We start from the raw sequence: 26,461 nt of genomic DNA, 5'->3' as shown, positions 1-26,461 counted from the left end.
CCCCATGTAAGCCGCATTGAGCCTGCCATGAGTGGGAAAGCGCAGGGTACAAATGTAACAAAAATAAAATAGATACTATTGGAGATTCTACATGGAATGTTGCTATTCCACTAGCAACATTCCATGTAGAATGCTGCGCAGGCTTCTGTTTCTGTGAGTCTGACGTCCTGCAGAAGCAGAAGCCTGCGCGGCCACATTGGTGATCTGCAAGGGCCGACTTCTACATGGAATGTTGCTAGTGGAATAGCAACATTCCATGTAGAATCTCAAATAGTAGCAACAGTGGAGGAGTAGCCTAGTGGTTAGGGTGGTGGACCTTGGTCCTGAGGAACTGAGTTTGATTCCCACTTCAGGCACAGGCAGCTCCTTGTGACTCTGGGCAAGTCACTTAACCCTCCATTGCCCCATGTAAGCTGCATTGAGCCTGCCATGAGTGGGAAAGCACAGGGTACAAATGTAACAAAAATAAAATAGATACTATTGGAGATTCTACATGGAATGTTGCTACTATTGGAGATTCTACATGGAATGTTGCTATTCCACTAGCAACATTCCATGTAGAAGGCTGCGCAGGCTTCTGTTTCTGTGAGTCTGACGTCCTGCACATACGTGCAGGACGTCAGACTCACAGAAGCCTGCGCGGCCACATTGGTGATCTGCAAGGGCTGACTTCTACATGGAATGTTGCTAGTGGAATAGCAACATTCCATGTAGAATCTCAAATAGTAGCAACAGTGGAGGAGTGGCCTAGTAGTTAGGATGGTGGACTTTGGTCCTGAGGAACTGAGTTTGATTCCCGGCACAGGCAGCTCCTTGTGACTCTTGGCAAGTCACTTAACCCTCCATTGCCCATGTAAGCCACATTGAGCCTGCCATGAGTGGGAAAGCGCAGGGTACAAATGTTAACAAAAATAAAAAAAATCTGTACTGGCTCCATTCTTGAGACCCCTTTGTGCTTTTTTCTCTGGGCTGCTTATACTGTGTACTTTGACCCTGCCTCATTATACGTTGTTCTCAATAAACCTTCCCTTCAGAAAGTAAGCTGATAAGCTAAGAGCAATTTAAAAGAAACGATTAGATTAATACAAAGTGCTTCACACTCCTGAGATCAATTCCATTAAATGTTGCTGATAAAACAGAAAAGAAAAAGATTCCATAGAGTAAAATTATATTTAGCTGTACTTTTTATGAAGATCTGACTACTCTAATAAATTGTTTGTAGGGGTGACATGTATATTAAACAGAAGGATACTCGTATGTTTTTCTAATAAGAATGTTTAATGAATTGTAACTAGAGGTGATTGCTAAGTCAGGAAGCAGCCATTCCAAAATGTGTAACATAGTAACATCGTGTACAATGTTATATATTCTAACTGAGTTATTTAACCATTGTTATTATATGCCACCACTGTAAAACATAGGATTACGAATTTAAACTATTGTGTGCCTATTATATATTCCAGTTTCTTTTTTTTTTCTGTATGTTTATAGGGCCTTCCCTGCCCAGCTCTTTTGATATTATACAGTGCTCCCATGAGCAGTTTGGGCGATACCAAGTACCACAAATCAAAGGTGAGCACTCTTGAGGTGGGCAAACTTAATATATGCAAAGGAGCGGGCAGGGTAGGCACTATAGAGAGATGAGGAGGTCACACGGCCTCCAGCAGAGCAAAAAAAAGTGACCGATTTTCAGCTTCATGTTTCAGATGTATTACAGGACACAAGGCCAGGAACTTAGTGGGTTTAACTTCAGTGAAGTCTAATCACATTACTGTTTTATTGCTAACAGCCAGCAACGTAATTTTACTGGCTGCAATCTTCCAATAAGATTGCAAGTTTCTCCTCCATGGCTGCTTTTCTGTGGTGGGGTGTTTTTTTTTTTTAATTTTTTATTAGGCTCACATAAGCTATAAACCACAGACGGCATAGTTCAGGAACTGACAAGACCAAAGTAGGGTCAGATAATACATCTGAAGACTATGGAAAATATTCTGGAAATCTCTGGAATATTCTTGTGTTGGCTCATTAGAAGGTATCATGGTCATTTCCTCCAGTACCAATATCTGTACCAGACATTTGTGTCCTGTATAATACTATCCTGGAGAGGGAAGGTGTGTTCTAATGCAGTGTTTCCCAAGTGAGTCCTGGAGTTACCCCCTTGCCAGTCAGGTTTTCAGGATATCCACACTGAATTATGCATAAATTTGATTTGCAAATACTGCCTCCGTTATATGCAAATTTCTTTCATTCATATTCATTATGGATATCCCGAAAACCTGACCGGCAAGGGGGTACTCCAGGACCAACTTGGGAAACACTGATCTAATGGTTACAACATTACACTCGCTGAAGCATGTTAAAAATCATCTCTACCTCATCGATTATGTGTCCCCTGTTATGTCACTTTTATTCCATCTCAGTTTAACCAACTGTGATGCAGTACCCCTTAATTTTCATAGTTTTAGATCACTTCCAGTTTCAGGTACGATGAAACCCTGCCTCAGAGTTTCATCCTAAGAGGGTACCTGACCTGTGACAGTGGGAGATGAAAGACGTATGCAAGGTCACAAAGATTATCGGGGGGGGGGGGAGGGAGGGGAAATAGGATTTGAATCTTTATTCCTTTGGGTCTCCACCTATTGTTCTAACCACTAGGCCCCTCCTTCCCCTGTAGTGTTACATTATTTTTCTTACCCTTTGGAAGAACCCAAGGTCCAGAGTATTGACAGCACTTTGGGGGGTTCTGTTTGTAATATTTTAATTATCATTGTTGTACTTGCAGGATTCTCATAGCTGCATAGGTTGACAAACACTATATTTCAAAGTTTCCTCCACTAGAATGAAATTGCTGGAGAAGTCCTACCCATTTCGTCTGCTTTCCGTTTCCATTGGAAAATGAAATTTGGGGGTCAAGATGGGCGTCAAGAGCAGACACATGAATGGAGCAGCTCTTGAGCGTGGTGAAGGCATGAATGCTGTTAGCTTTTCCTTTGTGTAAGCTTTGAAGAAGCGTAAAGGAGCATCGTGGACTTTCCCTCCAGCCTGGTAGCTACAAGCTGTTTGGTTCACACAACTATTCCTGGGACCGTTTCCACATATGCTGTACCACCGATGCCTGCTTTGGGAGGGAAGCGAAGTGAGTCGGCCGACCTCAGTTAGACTGGGCTTCGTTGAGCCCAGAACAGAGGCTAACTCCCCCCCCCCCCCCAATCTGGAAGCAATACAGATGCGGGGACGGCTGAGAAACCGCTATCCCGAGTGGAGTTTGCAGTGATCAGCCAAGGAGAGGCAGGAGGTTGAGTCCCCTTTTGGGAGAGCCATGCTGATTTGAGAAAATGTATTCCCTGATCTGAAGGAAAAGCTCCTGGAGGTAACAGCTTTAAGTTTTGGGAAATTCCTAAGCCAGCAGTAGTTGATATGGACGCACTGTAGGAGGCAATAATGATTTAGCGTCCAGTATTTTAAGGAATGATTGTAGGACTATCTCATCCAAAGAGGAGGCATAAGGGGAGATATTACAGACTCATGGAGATAGGCTAGGGAAGCATGAAGAAAAGCTGAGCTGAAGTAATTGAAGGTTGATATCATTAAAGATCGATGAAGCAATTGGAGGTTGATATTATTAAAGATCGATGATATCAAGAAAGCTAGAATAAACGGAGAATCAGCGAAGGAAAATCAACTTGAGACTTTTGAACTTTCTAAGGGTCTCCTCTTATGTCAACTGTTGAGATGGCATGGAAATATTTCTGTGAAATTTTGTTGTTTACATCAGAAAATATGCCCCCAATAGTGAGAGCTCAATGTGAGAAGGAGCCAAAAAGGTTCCGCTCCGATTGCTAGAGAGGTTAATACTCCAGGTGAGATGAATTTGTCAGCTTTTTTTTGGAAAACTCCCTGGAGGTTATTACAGATAGAATGACTCTCCTTATAAGTTTCACATTGGAATATGATAGCGACTTATTTTGCGTTCTTACTTTAGATATTTAAATGAACAGTTCTTACGTTCTACAATATGTATTTTTCCTGATATATCTCCAGTGTCTCGGATAGGCAAGAGGGACTTTTTTGCTGTTAAACCAAGGGTCCTGGTTCTGGGTGCTACCTTTATGGTAAAAGTTTTATGTTTTTTTCAGCCTAAGCAGATCATTGAATTTATTGTGGCCAAGGAGACAAATATTGGAGTCATTGTTCATCCTCAAAAACACGTTCTGGTTGTAGGCATTTCTGTTTGTGCTGCTACTCTTGTATACAAAATTTGTTCCTTGTATTTGTTTCTGATTCTTTGACCCAACCCCCCTCTTTAAATTGTGGGCTAGTTAAGGGATTTCTATTTACCTTGTAATGGAAGTCATGTTTGGCTAGGCAGGTTATATACCCTATCTTGTGTTGATGATATCTCTTGGTTATTCCTTTGCAAGATTCTCTCTCTGCTTACAAACTTTCAGAGAGCTTTTTTGTGGGGCTCAAGATGGTGGCCATCCAGTTAAACTTGAATCCTGAGAAAGCTAACTGTGGATTGAGGGTTGTAATAAACACATTGCCCAGGTTGGTCCTACATTTGGACAGAGAGCTCTCTCTCTCTCTCTCTCTCTCTCTCTCTCTCTCTCTCTCTCTGTCTCCAATCATTCTGAAATGTTGCATATCTTGGGGTAACCCTGAATTCATCTTGGACTTTGGAGGATCAGGTGATCTCTGCAGTGAAGGCGTTTTTCTGCTTCTATCACGTACGACAGATACTGGCTTATTTGCCAGCAGAACACATTACTCAGGTGGTTCAGGCAATCATATACATGGGTTTGATTATTGTAATAATATTTATTTGGGTCTTCCTAGTAAATCATTGAATGGATTTGCAAGTTCTTTAAATTATGGCAGCTAAGCTTATTTAGGGAGGAGTCGGGTGGAGCGGGCAGTGCCCTTTTTGAAAGAGTTTAATCGGTTGCGAATTCGAGGCAGAAATCATTTGTAAAATGTTATGTTTTGCTTTTAAAATATTACATGACTTGGCTTCTTCTTGTCTTCCCTAATTGTGCTCGCCCCTTTCATCCAAACGCACTAGACATGATGTTATCCACTTTGAGCTCAGGCCCATCTAAAGCTGGTGTTCCCATAGCCCCGCCAGCCAAAGATATCCTCCCGGCTGGAACAATTGCAACCTTGGCAGTATCTCTGAGCCACCACTGCCGACCCCTGGCTTGGGGGGCTGTCAGTGGTTGCTTAGGGACAATGCCGCTGGCTGCCCAGATTGCAGGTGTTCTGGCTGTGACATCTTCAGCTGTCAGGGCTTGTAGATCCCCACCAACTTAGGTGTTTCTATTTTTAGTTTTGGGTGGTGCCGGAACGGAGAGTGGGGATGATGAAATTTTGGACTCCACCCACTTTGGGCTCAGCCTCACCCTAAATCATCTGTCTGGCTACATCAGTACTACAGATTGGAAGAGAATTATATGAATTCAGATGATCATTGAACATGTTGTTGTTCCAGTATTTTTAATTTATCAGATGTGAAATGTCATAAGTACATAAGTACATAAGTAGTGCCATACTGGGAAAGACCAAAGGTCCATCTAGCCCAGCATCCTGTCACCGACAGTGGCCAATCCAGGTCAAGGGCACCTGGCACGCTCCCCAAACGTAAAAACATTCCAGACAAGTTATACCTAAAAATGCGGAATTTTTCCAAGTCCATTTAATAGCGGTCTATGGACTTGTCCTTTAGGAATCTATCTAACCCCTTTTTAAACTCCGTCAAGCTAACCGCCCGTACCACGTTCTCCGGCAACGAATTCCAGAGTCTAATTACACGTTGGGTGAAGAAATATTTTCTCCGATTCGTTTTAAATTTACCACACTGTAGCTTCAACTCATGCCCTCTAGTCCTAGTATTTTTGGATAGCGTGAACAGTCGCTTCACATCCACCCGATCCATTCCACTCATTATTTTATACACTTCTATCATATCTCCCCTCAGCCGTCTCTTCTCCAAGCTGTTGTTTTATAGTTCTATAATTTGTTTGTATTTTATATTTCATGGTTTAGGTAGATGATATGTATTTGCATACACTTTTTTAGCTTTGTATCTTTTTCTCTTGTTCAACTTTTTTTTTTTTTTTTGGTTAGGTGGGCAATAAGTATCGGAATGAAATTTAAATATATCTGGGGCCTTTTTAGTATGCCACGCTAAGAAATGGTCATGACGCATCCTTACCCAGGTTATTTCTAGCGTAGGAGTCAAAAAGGGTGTTTTTCTATTTCTTGAATACATGGCCATGTGCTAATGTTAAGCATCAGCATCCAGTCATTTAAAAAAAAATAACCGTGGGAGCATGTTTAAGTGGTGTTAAGGGGGGAGCACTTAACCTCCTCCTATTTAGGAAGTGGTAAGGGATCCCGTGTTATGGCGGTAATGTGAGTGCACTAGCTGGTTAGCACATCCACACCCATTCTCCACCCCTGATATGCCCCCTCCCCAAAAAATATAAAATCATAGCGTGCAGGTGGCAAAAATTAACACCTGCTTTAGTGTGTCTGAGTTAGGCTAGTTTTGTTGCGTTAGGTCCACGTTAGCGTCTAACACAGCTTAGAAAAAGGGGCCCCTCAGTTCCTAAGGGGAGAAAGGTCTAATGGACCTTGAATATGGTTTTTTTTTCTTAAATTACTTTTTCATTTTAAATGGGACAAACAAGTAGCACGCTATTGGATCGGACCAGTGATGTTAAGCAGCAAGTTGGAGGAAGAATGTTAGTGTCAGTGCGTTGCATGCAGACTCTCCAAAAAATGTGAAAACAGCCAGAACTTCCCATTCTAGCAAACCGTTGAAGGTTGTTAAAGAATGTTTGTTGGTTTATTTATTTATTTAGCTCACGCCTTTCCAGTGGTTGTTCAAGGTGCATTATATTCTGGTTCCACTAGGTATTTCTCTGTCTCCAAAGGTCTTACAATCTGTTTGCACCTGAGGCAGGGAAAGGTTAAGGCGGAGGTTCTATATGACACCTAAAAAATTGGCACTAAAATCAGTGCCAACTAAGCGTATTCAGTAATCGTGCACCGATTATAGAATATGCTTAGTTGATATCTGGATGCCTGAAATTACGAAACAACAAGAAAAGCGGAAAAGCTTTTAGTGTCTATGTTCCGTTTCGGATAGCATCAGCGCTTCACGCCTTTCTACTCCACAAGAATTTTGGAGGAAGATATGTATACGTCAATTTGAAGACCCCTTTTCGGCCGAAACACGGACCGTGTAGGGTCCCAATAAACTTCTTTTGGTGCTCTTACCATCTGTGGTTTCAGTCTGGTCTTTTTGGGTTTCTTCCGCTTTTCTTGTTGTTTTGTGTGTTTTTGCGGGAGATTTGGACTCTTTTTTTGTTGTCCTTTGCCTGAAACTACGCACATCCATTTACACCAATGAAAATGTGGCATAAATCCCGGCGCTTAGATTTTGGCCTAATGGGCCATATTCTATAACTAGGCACCTAGATTTCAGAACACCCACATACCAGGAAATGAGCAGGAGCTGAGACGCTCTCTTTAGTACAAGTCCAGTTTGAAAAAAAAAAAGGTTTAACACCTTCAGTGGAGTAGAGGAGTAGCCTGGAGGTTATTTATTTTATTTTATTTATTTGTTACGTTTGTATTTCACACTTTCCCACCTATTTGTAGGCTCAATGTGGCTTACATGGTTACAGAAAGATGATACTACTACTACTACTATTAAACATTTCTATAGCGCTACTAGACTTACGCAGCGCTGTACAAATTAACATGAAAGGACAGTCCCTGCTCAACAGAGCTTACAATCTAAATTGGACAGACGAACAGACATCTAGGAGTGGGGAAATTGCAGTGGTAGGGGTGATAAAGTGAGGGTGTTGAGTAAGAGAGTCATGGTTAGGACTCGAAAGCAGTAGCAAAGAGGTGGGCTTTAAGCCTAGACTTGAAGACAGCCAGAGACTGACAAAATTAAAAGACAAAATTTGTGATGAAGAACTGCGGTGTTAACAATTATAAAGTGATAGTATGATTAAAATGGGAACTATTGTGGGTTCGCCAACTGGGAGAACGAGAAAAACGAGCAACTGAAGATTTGCGTTACATCCATTTTGTGTTTTAGTGATGATGTGTTTCAGTGGCCGGGCGTTTATGTTGGTTCTGTTGGGTAAGCCTTTCTAAAAAGATGACTTTTTAAGATTTTCCGGAAGTTTAGGTGGTTGCTCGTGGTTTTCAGATCTTTTGGTAGTGCGTGCCGTAGTTGTGTGCTTAAGTAGGAAAAACTGGACGCGTATGTTGACTTGTTCTTCTGTCCTTTACGTCTTGGGAAGTGAAGGTTTGGGTTTGTTCTTGCTGATTCGAATGCGTTTCTCATTGGTAGGTCGATCAGGTTGATCATGTAGCCAGGAGCTAGTTCGTGGAGTATTTTGTGAACCAGGGTGCAAACTTTGAAGGCAATACGTTCTTTGATTGGTAGCCAGTGTAGTTTTTTGCAAAGGGGGTTTCGCACTTTCGAATCTTGTTTTACCATAAATGAGCCTAGCTGCCGTGTTCTGAGCGGTCTGGAGTTTCTTTAATATTTGTTCTTTGCATCCCGCGTATATTCCGTTGCAGGTTAGAACAACAGGGTTTCAATCCCGCTGACATTCTTAGTGGCTCTAGGCGGGTCACTTAGTACTGGATTCTATATAGCGCGCCCAGAGATCTGCGCTGAAATCGGCATAGGTTCTATAACAATGCGCTTAACATGAGCACAGATAACAGCACTTAACAAGCAATAATGAGCACTAATTAGAATTTAGGCACACAACCTCGCTAAGCATATTCTGTAATGATGTGAACCAAACTTCTAATGCATGGCTATGGGCAAGGGAAATGGGCGTTTTCTTTCCTTGCATTTAAGTGGGGGCCACTACGGTGAACGTACAGTTCTAGGGGCCTGCGCTGGTGTAGACACATGTATTGGACGCACGTAGGTCCATTTTTCAGCGCACCTGCAACAAAGGCCTTTATTTTTCTTTGACCGAAAATGAACGTGCGGCAAAAATAAAAATCGGCGCGTGTCCATTTTGGGCCTGAGACCTTAGCGCCACCCATTGACTTAGCGGTAATCGTCAGTACACGTAGACTTCAGATTACTGTCCGGATAGCACCGCGCACCAGAAAATAAAAGATATTTTCCAGTGCACATACTGGATGTGCATTAAAAAAATGAAATTAACACCCGGGCCATGCGGTAGCTAGGCGGTAGTTATGAATTGGCACGCGTTGGGCATGCATAGGCACCTATGCGGCTTAGTAAAAGGCTCCCCCCCCCCCCCTTTAGTTTGGAAATAGTAATGTCCCCAGAAAACCAAGGCAGGGGATAAAAGCTGCCTGCATTACCTTCGTGTATCTGGCTCCACCCAGCTGCTGTTATTATTGCTTTATTAATGGGAAAATGCTCCTTTAAATATTAATCTATCTTCACACATCTTGCTCTGATAACACGTTGAGATACCATAGACTATCAAGCTTGGTGGTCTGGCTTTCCAGCTTTTACCAGTGAGATCTCAAATGATTCCTGTTTGAATTTGAGAGCTCTAGCAAAAACACTATTTATTTTGTAGGTACATAGGGTGTTTTGTTTTGTTTTTTTTGTTGAATATCAGTGGCGTATCTACAAGAAAACACAATAAATTTTACATAATTGTGTGGCAGGTTAGAATTTCACTCGTAAGCCATTTAATATGAGCAGCTTCTCATCCCCAGAGCTTTAATACCTCCAGCGAGCTATTCTAATTTCTCATATAAGAGACAGAATATACTAACCTTAGCAACACTGCTGTGAGGTTTCCCATTTCTTCTACATACAATTCCTGTTTAATGAAGGCCATTTCAGTAGAAAGAAAGGAGGGAAAGAGTGAACAGCAGACCATAATTCTTGTTCGCTGTAGCCTTAGTGGAACGTTCTTGGCAGGCAGGCGGGACTGGCCTTATCTGTTAACATCATCTGGAATCTCATTTTATCAGACTGCAACCACAGATTCTTGATAATACTAGGAGGTTTTTTTTGTTTTGTTTTGTTTTGTTTTAACCTGCACCTCATATTAGGGCTTCTCTCGATGTTAAAAAATGTTTTTCAGTTTCTTTTTTTATATTGTTAAACTACAAGGTACTTCTGGAGCAGAATGAAAAAAAGGAAGTAATAAAGAAACTGAAAAACATTTTTTCTTTTGTTTTGAAGTGAGAACAAAACCGATCTGCAAGAATGTCTGACATTCTCGATAATGTTCAATACGAATGTGCTGTTCGATTCCATCATGTTAGTATTAGAGGATTTTGACCTTTTTACGTCTTCTAATTGTATTTTATATTATTGAATTTGCAAAGCCAAACCCAAAACTAGTACAGTGTAAAATTCAATACGCTTCTCTTAGTGTGTTGCTGTGCTTGCTCTCCTTGGATACTCATATGTATTTATTTATTTATTTGTTGCATTTGTACCCCACATTTTCCCACCTCTTTGTAGGCTCAGTGTGGCTTACATAGTACCGTGAGGTGTTAGCCACCTCCGGTGATGAAACAAATACAGAGTGATGTTGTTACAGAACATTAGCAAATCAAGAGAAGAAGAGTGATAGATTGTTCATTGCAGGTTATGGCTTCGTTGTGTTGCTGAGTTCAGTTACTTAAGTTCAGTGGCATAGCTACGTGGGGCCTGAGGGGGCCTGGGCTCCCGTAGATTCCAGCCTGGACCCCCCCCTCCCAGCGAACCCGCCCCCGCCGCCGTCTACCTTCACTTTTGCTGGCGGGGGACCCCACTCCCCGCCAGCCGACGTCCTCTCTGTCCTGCTGTTGCATGCATTGCTGACGTCCTGCACGTTGTACGTGCAACGTCAGACTCAGAGAACAGAACTCTGTTCTCTTAGTCTGACGTCGTGCAGGACGTCAGCAATGCATGCAACAGCAGGACAGAGAGGACGTCGGCTGGCGGGGAGTGGGGTCCCCCGCCAGCAAAAGTGAAGGTAGGCGGGGGAGGGTTCGCGGCGGGAGGGGGTCGGAAAAGACGTGGGGGGGCGGCAATGGCAGCGGGGGGGGGGCGGAGCCAGGGGGAGGGCTAAAATTTAGACCCACGGAAGTCTGGCTACGCCCCTGCTTAAGTTGGATCAGTAGTGTATGCCTTTTCGAACAGATCGGTCTTTAGTGATATAAGACCCACTGGTATACAGAAGCGTGTACATAACGTGAACAGCCTTTTAATTCCAAACCATGAGATGTAAGCAACCAAACGAAACGGGAAGTTGGGCGTTCTTGGCTTAAGTTGAAAGGACAAGTCATCTATATATATATAAAACTCACCCTCAACGTTCTATTGTTTGATGTCACTGAAGCCAAGGTTCGTAAGTTCGAAGCTCTGAAGCCACGAAAAAAACACAGTCTCGGGGCCCCGCCCTCGCGTCAAACGTTATGACGTTGAGGGCGGAGCAGTTCACTCACATCGACGGTGGCCAGGGCGGCGCAATGGCGTCACTGACGACGAAGGTGCATTGGGTGGGGGGGGGGGCCAGAGTCACACATCGACGGCGACCATGGCGGCACAATGGCATCACTAACAACAAAGGTGGGGGGGGGGGCAGAGGAAAGCCTTGCTAGCGCCCGTTTCATTGGCTCCAGAAACGGGCCTTTTTTTACTAGTACTTGTATAAAATGTAAAAAAAAAAAAAAAGAGAGAGAAATAGGCAAGCTGAAAGCTCAGTCTAGGTAGTCTGGTTGCTCTGAACTCCCTGCAGGCTCTGACCAACATAACTTTTGTTTTTCTTGCAGTGGCTGGATCAACTGCAAACTCTGCTGCTGGTGCTGCTGCTATGAATTCCCTGACCTCTCTGGGTACTCTGCAGGGACTGGCTGGAGCTACTGTAGGACTGAATAATATTAATGCACTAGCAGGTACAGTAAACAGTGAGTATTTATTGCTGCAGAGAATAAGCTTTCCCAGTAATCACTTTAGGAAAATTCTAAATGTAGTCTAGTCTGTGCTGACATCAAAACGTTGTAGCCAGGTGCAGTGTTTCACAGGGTTAAAAATTGAAACACAGGCAATATTTGAACACAGGAAATAAATGTCATATAGTAACATAGTAGATGACGGCAGAAAAAGACCTGCACGGTCCATCCAGTCTGCCCAACAACTTTTTGTGTATACCCTACTTTGATTTGTACCTGTCCTCTTCAGGGCACAGACCGTATAAGTCTGGCCAGCCCAATCCCTACCTCCCAACCACCAGCTCCGCCTCCCAACCACCAATCCCGCCTCCCACCACCAGCTCTGGCACAGACCATATAAGTCTGCCCAGCACTATTCCCACCTCCCACCACCGGCTCTGGCACAGACCGTATAAGTCTGCCCAGCACTATCCCCACCTCCCACCACCGGCTCTGGCACAGACCATATAAGTCTGCCCAGCACTATCCCCACCTCCCACCACCGGCTCTGGCACAGACCGTATAAGTCTGCCCAGCACTAATCCCCACCACCGGCTCTGGAACAGACCGTATAAGTCTGCCCAGCACTATCCCCGCCTCCCACCACCGGCTCTGGCACAGACCGTATAAGTCTGCCAGCACTATCCCCGCCTCCCACCACTGGCTCTGGCACAGACCGTATAAGTCTGCCCAGCACTATCTCCGCCTCCCAACCACCAATCCCGCCTCCCACCACCAGCTCTGGCACAGACCATATAAGCCTGCCCAGCACTATCCCCGCCTCCCACCACCAGCTCTGGCACAGACCGTATAAGTCTGCCCAGCACTATTCCCACCTCCCACCACCGGCTCTGGCACAGACCGTATAAGTCTGCCCAGCACTATCCCCACCTCCCACCACCGGCTCTGGCACAGACCATATAAGTCTGCCCAGCACTATCCCCACCTCCCACCACCGGCTCTGGCACAGACCGTATAAGTCTGCCCAGCACTATCCCCACCACCGGCTCTGGAACAGACCGTATAAGTCTGCCCAGCACTATCCCCGCCTCCCACCACCGGCTCTGGCACAGACCGTATAAGTCTGCCCAGCACTATCCCCGCCTCCCACCACTGGCTCTGGCACAGACCGTATAAGTCTGCCCAGCACTATCTCCGCCTCCCAACCACCAATCCCGCCTCCCACCACCAGCTCTGGCACAGACCATATAAGCCTGCCCAGCACTATCCCCGCCTCCCACCACCAGCTCTGGCACAGACCGTATAAGTCTGCCCAGCACTATCCCCACCTCCCACCACCGGCTCTGGCACAGACCGTATAAGTCTGCCCAGCACTATCCCCGCCTCCCACCACCGGCTCTGGCACAGACCGTATAAGTCTGCCCAGCACTATCCCTGCCTCCCAACCACCAGCCCCGCCTCCCAACCACCAATCCCGCCTCCCACCACCGGCTCTGGCACAGACCGTATAAGTCTGCCCAGCACTATCTCCGCCTCCCAACCACCAGCCCCGCCTCCCACCACCGGCTCCACCACCCAATCTCGGCTAAGCTTCTGAGGATCCCTTCCTTCTGCACAGGATTCCTTTATGTTTATCCCACGCATGTTTGAATTCCGTTACCGTTTTCCTCTCCCTCCACCTGCCGCGGGAGGGCAATCCAAGCACCCACCACTCTCTCCGTGAAAAAATACTTGTCATATAAATAAATGTCATATAATAGTAAATCCCTCCTTAGACCACAAAAAAGGGGGGTAGGGGGAGGAGTATATCAAAATATAGGAGAATAAAACAAAGATACTCAAGGCTTAACACATATTACCTAAGAGTCATATACTAATACACAGGCATAGTTATTATACATGCTATAACTTCTTCAAATCCCAAAAGGAGCATAACTGCTCTGGAACAAAGAATACAAACTTAGATTGAGCATATCTGATCCTGCATGGAAAGACCAACAGGAAAGTACCTCCCCCCACCCCCAAGTCATTAACCGCTTGTCTCATTGAAAGGAAAGCTTTCTTATCTTCTGACCATAGAGAAGATCTTGAGAGTGGCTATTGTTTCATAACCCATGGATACTTTTTTTTGCTCCAAAACCACATGTGGCTTTCTCTCCTCTGTCCCAATCCTGCTTCAGAGCCTCCCTGCTTTGCTCCTGGGTGAAAGTGTATCTGTGTGGGGTTTTTTGGGGGGGAGGGGGGTTTAAATACTCTTTGCACCTCATATTCAGGCCACATCGATCAGCGTTTGGCTGACCGCAGTCGGCATTATACTTGGAAATTCAACGCTAGCATAGGTCCGGGCTCCAGAATTGAATTTCCGGATATACAAAGCCAGCAAAAACGTAACTGGTAAAGCGTGATATTCTGCACTTAACTGACTAGGAAGAACCACATAAGATTGGACTGCATTTTATGCATTTATATTTATGAGGTTAACTTACCAGTGAAGTGCTGAAAATTGACGCTTAACCAGCTAAAGGCCCTGTTTACTAAGGCGCGTTAGCGTTTTTAACATGCCTACAATTTACTGTGCGCACTAACCGTGTAGACGCCTATAGGGACATTGTAGGTGCGTACATGGTTAACACGCGTTAAAAACGCTAACGCGCCTGTAACACGGCTAAGTAAACAGGGCCCTAAGTGCCGACTCCACCCCTGGAATTCCCCCAAAATAGACTGTTTCAGTTTGGGCACTAACTGGGCGTTTGCAGGGCCACTATCTAGCTAAGTGCTGCTGAAAATGCCCAGTTAACCCCCGTCAGGCGATTTAAAGGGCCAGGAGCCTCTCCTGACCATTTACATCTTTGGAATACTGGGTCCTTTAGTTATAATAATACAAATCAACATATGCATCCAGCTTTTCCTACATTTGCACCCAGCTCTGGAACGCTTTACCTAGAAACATTAGAACTGCGAACACCCATCTAAAATTTCGAAAGGACCTCAAGACTTGCCTCTTCCAGAAAGCCTACCCAGCAGACCCGAACTAATTCATAAACAATGCATCACATTTATCGAACTAAGAAATGAACAGCACCCCTTCCACATAATCCTATTACTTCAAACTGTACGAATTTTACCACACCCGGTTATAATTAAGTGTACTTCTACCCTTATCCTACTCTGTATTACTCACTAGAAGCTGTAGTCCCATCCCTGGAGACTTATCAGCCTCATTGGGATTACTTCTCTCTATATGCTACTATATATTCATCCCAGAGTTGTATTCTCTTTTCTGGAACCTTATCAGCTTCCTTGCACCTACTGTTACTCTGTTTTCCACTCTGTATATATTCCCGGAGTTGGTACTCTCCTCTCCGGAACCTGTAAGCCACATTGAGCCTACTGCTATGCGGGAAAATGTGGGATACGAAGGTAATAAATAATAATAATAATTCAAAAAAATAATTAGCAAGTAATCTAATTGAGGATCGGGCATGAGGCTGGGACCAGTTCCGCCTTAACAGGATGGCACCGGGGCCAGAGCCTTATAAAGGGGCTTGTTTTGATCAGATGGCTTACTTGTTTATGGAATTTGACTTTATAGAAGGGGTTGTTGTCATGTGAAAGGCTTTCACATATCTAGGGGTTGTGTTGTTTTCATGGGAAAAATCATACAGTTTATTCAAACACGCAATAATGTAGTTCTTAGTGGTCTTGAGGAAAACGAACTGCCCAACTGATCTGGGAACAGTTTAGAGCACAAAGGAAAGGAAAAACATTTGCTTGTTTTAAACAGAAGATTTGGGAGCAGCTTAATGGCCAGACTAGTTAATTACTGCTAAGTATAAAATTTTGGTTGTCTTTCAAAGATAAGATTAAACAAAGGTCTTAGATATGATAAGCAAAAGCAATGTATGATGATGAGGAATGGTCAGTGTCTGGGTCACAACAGTGTGCAATGCATAGGACTGTAAAGGAGTGCCTCCACCCTCCCTCCCCCCCCCCACCACCCCCAGCCATACTCCTGCATCTACTACTACTACTTATTTCTATAGCGCTACTAGACGTACGCAGCTCTGTACACTTGAACATGAAGAGACAGTCCCTGCTCGACAGAGCTTACAATCTAATCAGAACAGACAAACAGGCCAGATAAGGGATAAGGACAAAGAGTAGCAAGATTCCGGAATCCCAAAGAGTAGCAAGATTCCGGAATCCCAAAGAGTAACAAGATTCCATACAGAATCTCAAAGAATAGCAAGATTCCAGAATCCCAAAGAGTAACAAGATTCCGGAGTCCAAAGACTACTACTACTTATCATTTCTATAGCACTACTAGATGTACGCAGGGCTGTATACTTCAACATGAAGAGACAGTCCCTGCTCGACAGAGCTTACTATCTAATTAGGACAGACAAAAATGACAAACAAGAGATAAGGGAATATTAAAGTGAGGATGGTAAAATAAGGGTTCTGAACAAGTGAATAAGGGTTAGGAGTTAAAAGCAGCATCAAAAAGGTGGGCTTTTAGCTTAGATTTGAAGACGGCCAGAGATGGAGCTTGACGTACCAGCTCAGGAAGTCTATTCCAGGCATATGGTGCAACAAGATAAAAGGAACGGAGTCCGGAGTTAGCAGTGGAGGAGAAGGGTGCAGATAAGAAAGATTTACCCAGTGAACGGAGTTCCCGGAGAGGAATGTAGGGAGAGATGAGAGTGGAGAGGTACTGAGGAGCTGCAGAGTGAATGCACTTATAGGTCAATAAGAGGAGTTTGAACTGTATGCGGAAACGGATAGGAAGCCAGTGAAGTGACTTGAGGAGAGGGCTAATATGAGCATAACGACACTGGCGGAATATTAGTCGTGCAGCAGAATTTTGAACAGATTGAAGAGGAGAGAGATGGCTAAGTGGGAGACCTGTGAGAAGCAAGTTGCAATAGTCTAAGCGAGAGGTGATAAGAGTGTGGATGAGGGTTCTGATGGTGTGCTCAGAAAGGAAAGGGCGCATTTTGCTGATATTATAGAGAAAGAAACGACAGGTTTTAGCAGTCTGCTGAATATGTGCAGAGAAGGAGAGGGAGGAGTCGAAGATGACCCCAAGGTTATGAGCTGATGAGACAGGAAGGATGAGAGTGTTATCCACAGAAATAGAGAATGGGGAGGAGGAGAGGTTGGTTAGGGGGAAAGATAAGAAGCTCAGTCTTGGTCATGTTTAGTTTCAGATGGTGCTGAGGCATCCAGGCATCATCACCACTTTCCCTTTACCCCACCCTCCTCCTCGGATGTTTTGGTAGCATTTCTCCTTCCCTTCCACGTCCCTGAGCACGAGCACCACCTTTCCTCCCCCGCCCATGTCCTCTTGGCATGACCTTCCCTTCTGGATGGCAGAATTCTCAATTCAGAAGAAAGCCGGTAGAGCAGGAATGAGCAGCATCTAAGAACTGCCGTCTCCAGGGCCAGGCCAACTCTTAGGGAAGACTAGGCAGATGCCTGGGGCAGCAAAGAGCAGCTGCTGTCAAAGCAAAACAGTAGGTTCTGAAAGTCACATACATGTAAAGAACTTTTTAACACATATTTATTTACTAACCTGCATTTTATAGGATTTTTGTGTGATCATCGTGATTGTAAGAGTTGGTTGTTAAAATCTTGGGGTGCTGCAGGCTAGGATCTGAAAGTTAATTGAAGAAGGTGTAAGGCTGAAGGTTTGCCTAGGGTACCCACCACTGTTGCACCAGCTCTAGTCATCTAGCAAGACTCATTGGCCCTGCATAGTTTTGACTTCAGGGAGAAGCTGGCAAAGGACTTGGTAAGATGGGCTGCTCACTGACTCCCTCTGCTGTTCAGAAAGTGGCAAAGGAGAGAAATTTTGCCATAGGCAGCAATTGCAGCCTTGTCTTCCTTCTGTAGCCAGCTGAATTTTCACGATACATCTGGGCTGCCCTGCAGCACAGTACTTAGAATATCTGCACTGGGTAGCAAACAATACAGATGCACTTTTTTTTTATATACCTTTACATCAGTCTGGTCTAGTCTTTTCCATGTAGGGCAACATCTTTTGATATCCTTTGTATTTTTAAGTGTTAGGAGGGGAAAGGAAGAAGGCGGTCTGCTACTAAGACACTAGGGCAATATTAAATCAGGATGGAGGGACAGAGAGGTGCCACTAGACACCAGGGAAATTCTTATTTTTAATATAGGGTGGGAGGCAGATCGGTCAGTAATGCCAACAACTTTTTTTTTTCTTTTAAAAAGTCACTCTTCCTGTCAGTGCCTGAGCCCATTGCTGCTCAGGCACTGATGGGAAAGGTGACAGTTTTGCAATGAGCTGCAAATAGCTGTCATGATTTTAACACAGCGGTAATTTGCATGCTGTATTTTTAGATAGCTAATTTTGCAGTAAAGCCGTGCACCAAGACGGGTCTACTGTGAGGCTTTCTGCATCAGGCCCTTAAAGGGGCAAAATTACAGCTTGTCGCTTCATCTAACATGGGAATAGATATATTAAAAGTTTTTGATAAGATGTTCAGTTCTAATTGTAGCTGTTCGTGCTTGCTTGTTTTATTTTGTCATGCTGGAAAAAAAAACAAATTAAATGAAATGCCTTGTTTTCAGCTGGGCAAAAAGAGGTTCAGGCAAGGGTGTAGCCAGACCTCGAGGTGGGAGGGGGCCAGAGCCCAAAGTGAGGGGGCACATTTTGGTCCGTCTCCCTGCCACCCCAACCACCACCACTGCCCTGCTGGCCCCCCCCCCCCCCCCCCACCCACTGCTGCAGTATATACATTCGTTGGTGGGAGTCCTCAACTCTCGCCAGCAGAAGCATGTTTTCCAGCAGTGGTCTCCGGTGCCGCTGCCGCATTTCCTGCCCTGCTCTCTCTTCCTCTCACGTCATGTCCGGCATGCTTAGTTTCACTAAAACGAGCGTGCCGAATGTTGAGGGGAAGAGAGGGCAGGAAATGCGGCAGCGGCGCCGGAGACCAGCGCTGGAAAAAAAAAACACTTGAACTACAAAGGGACGGGTTGTTGTTTTTTTTTTTTTTTTTGCTTTGAAAGCGCTAAATAACCACTTTTCAAAGTGGATGGAATTTGTCAGCTTCATTTTCACGAAGAGAAGGTTTTTGTTTGATGCATACAGCATTCATTTCATTCTAGATCATATTTGACACCTGACGTAGCTGCTGTGCGCCCGAAACACAGCCCGTGTCGAGTCCACCTTGGCAATTTGCTTTTAAATAGAAAGAACTGTGTCCCGTTTCGAAAGGCTCCTGGTGCTTTCTGCTGTATTTCGGACCCTCTCTGTGTTGTCAGAAGTTATACCTAAAGCAGTGAAGGTTAAGTTCTCGCCCCAGGGTCACAAGGGAACATTGGTGGGGGAAGTAGGGTTTGAAGCACCCTCTTTTCTAACCACTACACTACTCTCTTCTACTCCCATATTTTGTAGATGTGCCAGTTTTTAGGTACTAAGCATAGAAATCAGGGACGGCCTGTGAGAGATGCAGGGCGTCATGTGCACAGAAGAGTAAAGACTGAAAAGCCAGTGCCATAGGCAAAAAAAATAAAATAAACTGGAACCCATCAACTTTCAGCAGTAATTCCTGAAACAGTGCCAGCACCTTAAGTCTACCAAATGCACAGCTGGAACACAGCCAAAAGTGTACTGTGTTACGGTAGCAAAGCCCCTTACATGAAGAGCAGATAAAACGCATTCCTCTCACTGATAAGTGTTCCTTTTAATCCTTCTTGTCAACACTTTTATGTTGAATATCTTTAGAACTTGTTTATTGAATGTCCTAGTGAGTGGGCAGTTGTGTGTGTGTGTCAGTTTTTCAGTACTATTAACACTTGTTTTGAACATTTCTGCCTCTCGTGCTGTTCCATATCATTGACTTGGCACTTGTGTCTCAGTATCACGTGTGCTTGTGTATCGCTCAGTTTCATCAGTACCAGTAAATGTCACAAACGCCAAAAACCTTAGCTTTACTGCTCACGGTGTTAGATATTTCTGGTTCTTGTACTATTAAAACATCTTTAGGTTTTTCAAATCTGTAGCTTCTGGAGTGTCATTGTAGATTTTAGAAAATAAAAGTTAATGAAACAGGACTATCCTTTACTGTGGGTTTTAGACCTGTCTCCCCCCCCCTCCCCCCCCCCCCCCCTTGTGGCCAGAAATTGTTAAAGAATCCCTTAGGGGCTCTTTTACAGAGCGACAGTAAGCCCAACGCAACTTTACCGATCGCTCTTTCTGGACTGCCGCCAGCCCAACACGCCTGCCGGTGGTAAGTCCCGCCCCAAGCGAGCGCCATATCTGGGGTGGAAAAGAAAATTCCCAGAAATGGCTTGGGCGGTAGTAACCCGGCGGCAGTCGGGCATCGCAGCGTGCTGTCCGTTTACTGCCGGGTTAGTGTGGGAGCCCTTATCGCAACCTCAATGGATGGCGGTAGGAGGCTCCCTATTACATGACACACATGGCCATATGTGCTGGGGGCTTTTTTTTTTTAACCCCCCTGCCAGCGCAGGAGCCCTTTTTTTCACCGCAGCTTAGTAAAATGGCCCCTTAATTTTTTCGCACCCCAAAATTCTAGAAAGCAGTGTTGCATTTCAGAGCTGTAAAATCATCATGCTTGCCCATGGGAGTTTGCATGTTGTAGGTTTGGTTGTATACATTATCGGGCTGACGTGATGGAATGTGCTTTCCTGTCCAAGTTTCCCATCCGGTGGAGTGCTGAGCTGCATGCAACACAGTTGGTGTCGGTGTGAAATAACGCTTTATTGTGTAAGCACTAATGAACAGGTGCAATTTCTTTTCTCTGTTGTTGGGTTTTTTGTAAAGTTGCTCAAATGCTCTCAGGTATGGCAGCCCTGAACGGAGGACTGGGCGCGACAGGCTTGACGAACGGTACGGCTGGTACGATGGATGCCCTAACCCAGGCCTACTCAGGAATTCAGCAGTACGCTGCCGCAGCCATGCCAACACTGTACAGCCAGAGCCTGCTACAGCAGCAGAGTGCCGCAGGCAGCCAGAAAGAAGGTAAGAGGCAAAAATCGTCTTACACTCCAGCAAATTCCAGCAGGCAGTGAACCTTTAGCTCTCTGTCCACGTATTTAAAGCTTTACCAACATTTTCCCAGATTTTATTGCCATGTTCAACAAACGTTTTGCTTCAACATATAATCAGCCTGCTCTACTTGCAAGAGGTGGAGTTCGTTCCTACATTGCATTAATTGCCACAAAACATCTGAGGTGTCCCACCTCTGATGACGTTCCAATTCTATCGAGTGCATCTGGACCTCCAAAAAAGATTTCTAGCCCTTTTTAATGTGCTTGCCCCCATGCCAATTTGATTAAATTATCGTACACAGTGACTGAACTTATCATCTTCCTCCCTAAATCCATGTGTCCGCCTCCTCCGCCTCCATTTTCTATTTCTGTGGTTAACATTCTCCCCCTCCCTTTCTCGTCAGTTCGTAATCTTGGGGTCATCTTTGACTCTGGTCTCTTTCTCTGCACTTATCCAACAGACCTGCTGAAAAAGTAGTCTGTTACCTGGTTAAATCTGAGAGCCCAGCAAAGCAACCTAATTGCTGTAATTTATAAAGTTTACAGACTTCTTTTCCCAGTTTTAGAACCACCAACATGTCATAAATTACAATAATCAATCTATAGAAAGACAAATGCTTGAATAATAATCCTAAAATGATCAAATAAAAATATTTGCTAATTCTCCGCAATTGTGAAGTTTCCCAAACACTTCCCTAGTTAATAAATTAATATGAGCATCAAAAGACAATGTTGAGTCAATGAAGACATCTAGAATTCTTAAAGAAGATTCAATGAGAGGAGTATGTTGTCCCTGAGGATTACCTTGGTATCGAGTAATATTTTCCGTGAGGAACCTTACCATAGCAATTCTGTTTTCCATGACCCACTAGAACCTCTTGAACCTCAGGCAGCTGGCAAAGTGATTATTGTCACAATCAAATGATTTGATTTCACTGTGGCTAATTTTCCCAACATATCCCAGCAGAAACCTCCCAGAGGCTTTAAGAAGTGTACCCACTGCAAAGGACCATGTCCATCACAGACACCCATAACTGGTGCCTGAGAACCAATCGTGTTTCCTCTTCTTTTTTGTTTTTTGTAAAGCTTTTTATTGATATTCCAACAAGATATAACAATAGAAAACAATATTCCTGTACATAGAACATCTGCAACAGCAAGCATTGTTAACATTCCTTTATTTTTCCCTTCCCCATTGTTCCCCAACCGCCCCTCCTCCCCCCCTTCCCTCCCCCCCCCCCCCCCCCCCCCCCCCCCCCCCCCCACTATCTCTTCTAATTGTAACCATTCCTCCACATTGGGCTTATATTTTCCCTTTCGCCTATCTGTCATTTTTTTCCATTCCCATCAAGAAATACAATTTATTTTTCGTGTTTCCTCTTCTTGTCTCTCCTTGACTCCTGCAAAAAAAAAAAAAGAGTTTACATCAAAGGGTCAGAACAATGAATTTGGATTTATTTTTTTTAACCCTCCCTTATCCAGGGCAGGTCACAGTAAAACATTCCTAAAAATACAATAAACAAAGACAGATAACGAAAGAACTCAAAAACAGATCAATACATCATCAATCAGAATTGTAAAAGGCCTTAAAACAACAAAAAGTCTTTCAAATGTTTCCAAAATGCTGATTTACTGGTTTCACATTTAAGCTGCAGTGACACTGTTCCATTCGATGGGACCTCTGATAGAATAAATACCCAACTTTGTGAATTCGAAAAGTACATGGTGTAGTGCAAGAATTACAAGCAAACGCTGATGCTCAGAACTCAAAGATTGAGGTGTGGTCACACCATGGAACGATAACAAAGGCATTATAACGTCCTCATTTTTGTTTTCCATTCCTTTCCTAATAATACCTAACATTCTATTTGCTTTCTTAGCCACAGCCGAACACTAATAGAGGGTTTCAACATATCATCAACGACGACACCTAGATCCCTTTCCTGGTCGGTGACTCCTAATGTGGAACCTTGCATTACGTAGCTATAATTTAGTAACATAGTAGATGACGGCAGAGAAAGACCTGTACGGTCCATCCAGTCTGCCCTACAAGATAAACTCATATGTGCTGCTTTATGTGTATACCTGACTTTGATTTGTATCTGCCATTATCTGCCATTTTCAGGGCATAGACCGTAGAAGTCTGCCCAGCACTAGCCCTGCCTCCCACCACCGGCTCTGCCACCCAATCTCCGCTAAGCTTCTGTGGATCCATCACTTCTGAACAGGATTCCTTTATGTTTATCCCACGCATTTTTGAATTCCGTTACCGTTTTCATCACCACCTCCCGCGGGAGGGCATTCCAAGTATCCACCACTCTCTCGGTGAAAAAATACTTCCTGACAGTTTTCTTGTCTGCCCTCCTTCAATCTCATTGAAGGGGGGCAGACTCAAGAAAAATGTCAGGAAGTATTTTGTTCCCACATGCATCACTTTGCACTTACATTAAACGTCATCTGCCATTTAGATGCCCAGTCTCATAAGGTCCTCTTGTAATTTTTCACAGTCCTCTCGTGATTTAACAACTTAACAAATTAAATTTGCTGACGACACAAAGTTAATTATCTTACTAGTTACTCCCATCTCTAGATAATTTATAAATATGTTAAAAAGAAAGTCCCAGCACAGACCCCTGGGGAACACCACTATCTACCCTTCTCCATAGAGAATACTGACCATTTAACCGTACTATTTTCTATCTTTTAACCAGGATTTAATCCACAATAGGACACTACCTCCTATCCCATGACTTTCCAATTTTCTCTGGAGTCTTTCATGAGGTACTTGGTCAAATATTTGCATGTTTTTCATGGGAATTTGCTGCTTATGCTTAAGGTAGCCTCCTCTTTGCAAATTCTTTCTGTAACCCAAGAGCTTGAGACATTCACAGCTACGGCAAATTCCTGATCTTAGAGCCTTATTCTTTCTTTCATTGGGTAAAGAGTTTGTGGTGCACCAAGATCGCAGAACCAGAAATGGTATGGCCTATCCAGTCTGCCCGTGTACTATATCGGTCCTCTCTTTTAGAGGTCCTGTACCGTTGGCCATCTCTTCCTCTCCCTTAGAGATCATATTTGTTGGTCCCCTGCTTTCTTGAACTCAGATACAGTCTTGGTTTCCACCACCTTCTCCAGGAGGCCGTTCCACACATCCACCACCCTTTCCATAAAGAAGTATTTCCCATGATTACTTCCGAGTATAACTCCTTTCACCTTTTTCCCGTGCCCCCTCATTTGCAAGCTTTCTTTCACTTGAAAGAAACTCTCCTCCTGTACATTTTTATATGGAGGAATTTTAATGTCTGTCTCCTCTGAAATGTGTTTTCTACCTGTATGGTCAATTTTTCAGATCAGTAGATATGATCACCCCCAAGTCTCACTCTTCTTTCATGCATAGAAATACTTTACCCCCCTATTCTGAACCAATCCCTTGGGTTTTTGCAGCCCAGGTGCATAACTGCATTTTGTGACATTAAATCTTAATTGTGAAATTCAAGGTTTGCTGGAGCCCCTCTTCTTCATTCTGTCTACGACCTCGGGGGTATCTACCCTAATGCAGATTTTGATATCTTCCACAAAGAGTCGAACTTTTTCAGGCAGTCCTTCTCCAGTATCACTCACAAAAACTGTTAAAAAGAGTCGGAACTAGGACCAATCTTTTTGGATTATTCCTCCATTACTATGCTTACAAGACCTTGCGTATAGCAACGTGTAGTAGAAAGTTTAAATAGATAAAAATGTGGTGATTATCAACATTGGTCCTTGTGATTTCGTCTTCTCGCCCACCCACCACATCCAATATATCTCTGGCTGTTATGGTATTCACACTGAGTATACATAAGTTATATTTGTATATCTTTGGTTTCATAACTTGGTTTGATTTGCATATGTTGAGCATCCTGAAAACCACTACTAATTTCTATAGTGCTACTAGACTTGTGCAACACTGTACACGTTATATGCAGGTACTTTCTCTGTCCCTATAGGGCTCACAATCTAAGTTTTTGTACCTGGGGCAATGGAGGGTTAAGTGACTTGAACCCAGGTCGCCAGGATCAAGACCTGCAGCACTAACCATTAGGCTACGCCTCCACTCCAGACATTTTGGTAGCCACGAGGACTGGATGCACCAGGTTATCTGAAAGAGAGCAGCCATAATCATGACAATGGTGAATTTCCTATTAAAACCTAAATTTTTCCCTTTTTGGTACATTCATATATGGGGGGGGGGGGGGGCGGGGGTCATTGAATTTTATTAAATTATTCCTCTGATTTTTATGTTCCAACATAAGTAGAAGTCCATGTTGATTGTAGTAGACTCGGTACTGCAGCTGTCTAATATCCAGAGGGGACATGTTACACAAAAAAAACCCCAAATTGACAGAGGACCCTATGGCACAGTATTGGTGAGTGAGTTATTGGCTACCTTTTATAAGTACATAAGTATTGCCATACTGGGATAGACCAAAGGTCCGTCAAGCCCAGCATCCTGTTTCTAACAGTGGCCAATCCAAGTCACAAATAACCCGTCAAGATCCCCAAAAAGTACTAAACATTTTATACTGCTTATTCCAGAAATAGTGGATTTTCCCCAAGTCCAATTTAATAGTGGTCTATGGACTTTTCCTTTAGGGAGATATGATAGAGGTTTATAAAATACAGAGTGCAGTGGAACAGGTAGATGTGAATTGCTTGTTTTTCACTTTCCAAAAATACTAGGGGAAATGCAAAGAAGCTACTGAGTAGTAAATTTAAAGTGATTCGGAGGAAATATTTCTTCACTGTTGATCACCCTCCCCTCACCTACCCACACCCATCCTGTTAGAATATCAATGATATGCTTTGATGTCCCCATGCATACCTCCGACCCACCCCCATCCTCCCACCCTGTCAGACTGTCATAGTAATGCTTGAATGTTTTCACTTATATACACTGTCAGCTAGCACATTTGCTTATTTCTGATCTGACGAAGAAGGGCAACCTTCGAAAGCTAATCAAGAAACGTATTAAGTTATGTCCAATAAAAAAGGTATCATCTTATCCATGTTTTATTTTGTTTGATTTCTATTGATAACCTTAAGAGTGGACTAACACGGCTACCACACTCCTTCACTCTATGAGAAATTAAACTCTGAAATTTATTTTTTACAGAGAATTTGGTAAAAGGTGTTAGCTTAGCAGGGTATAAAAAAAGGTTTGAATAATTTCCTAAAAGAAAAGTCCATAAGCCGTTATTAAGATGAACCTGGGAAAATCCACTGCCTATTTCTAGGATAAGAAGCTTAAATCTGTTCTGCTGTTCTGGGATCTTGCCAGGTACTTGTGACCTGGATTGGCCACCGTTGGAAACAGGATACAGGGTTTGATGGACCTTTGGTCTGTCCCAGTATGGCAACGCTTAATGTTCATATGTTAGTTGTATTCAGATGCTCAGCTGATGCTTTTTAGGCACCAGCATAGACATGGCATAAGTGGTCACGCCTAACCTTTGGCACAGAA

General features: G+C 43.9%; 1 protein-coding gene across 7 annotated transcripts in view; it reads left to right on the top strand.

Moving 5' to 3' along the window:
• The window catches only part of CELF2 (CUGBP Elav-like family member 2), a 485,873-nt gene that overhangs the window by 440,028 nt on the left and 19,384 nt on the right, over positions 1-26,461 (top strand). For 2 of the 7 annotated variants that reach the window (XM_030217222.1, XM_030217220.1), the window contains exons 10-12: positions 1,492-1,572; positions 11,800-11,922; positions 20,753-20,932. In XM_030217222.1, coding sequence (XP_030073082.1) covers positions 1,492-1,572; positions 11,800-11,922; positions 20,753-20,932 — 384 coding nt within the window. Of the gene's footprint in view, positions 1-1,491; positions 1,573-11,799; positions 11,923-20,734; positions 20,933-26,461 lie in introns of all 7 variants that reach the window. The other 5 variants (XM_030217221.1, XM_030217219.1, XM_030217224.1 and 2 more) reach the window with 3 other exon arrangements.

The sequence above is a fragment of the Microcaecilia unicolor genome, chromosome 10 (genome assembly GCF_901765095.1).
Source record: "Microcaecilia unicolor chromosome 10, aMicUni1.1, whole genome shotgun sequence".
NCBI classification, from domain to species: domain Eukaryota; kingdom Metazoa; phylum Chordata; class Amphibia; order Gymnophiona; family Siphonopidae; genus Microcaecilia; species Microcaecilia unicolor.
The sequence above is the reverse complement of the archived record's forward strand: the minus strand, read 5'-3'. Positions and strand labels throughout refer to the sequence as shown.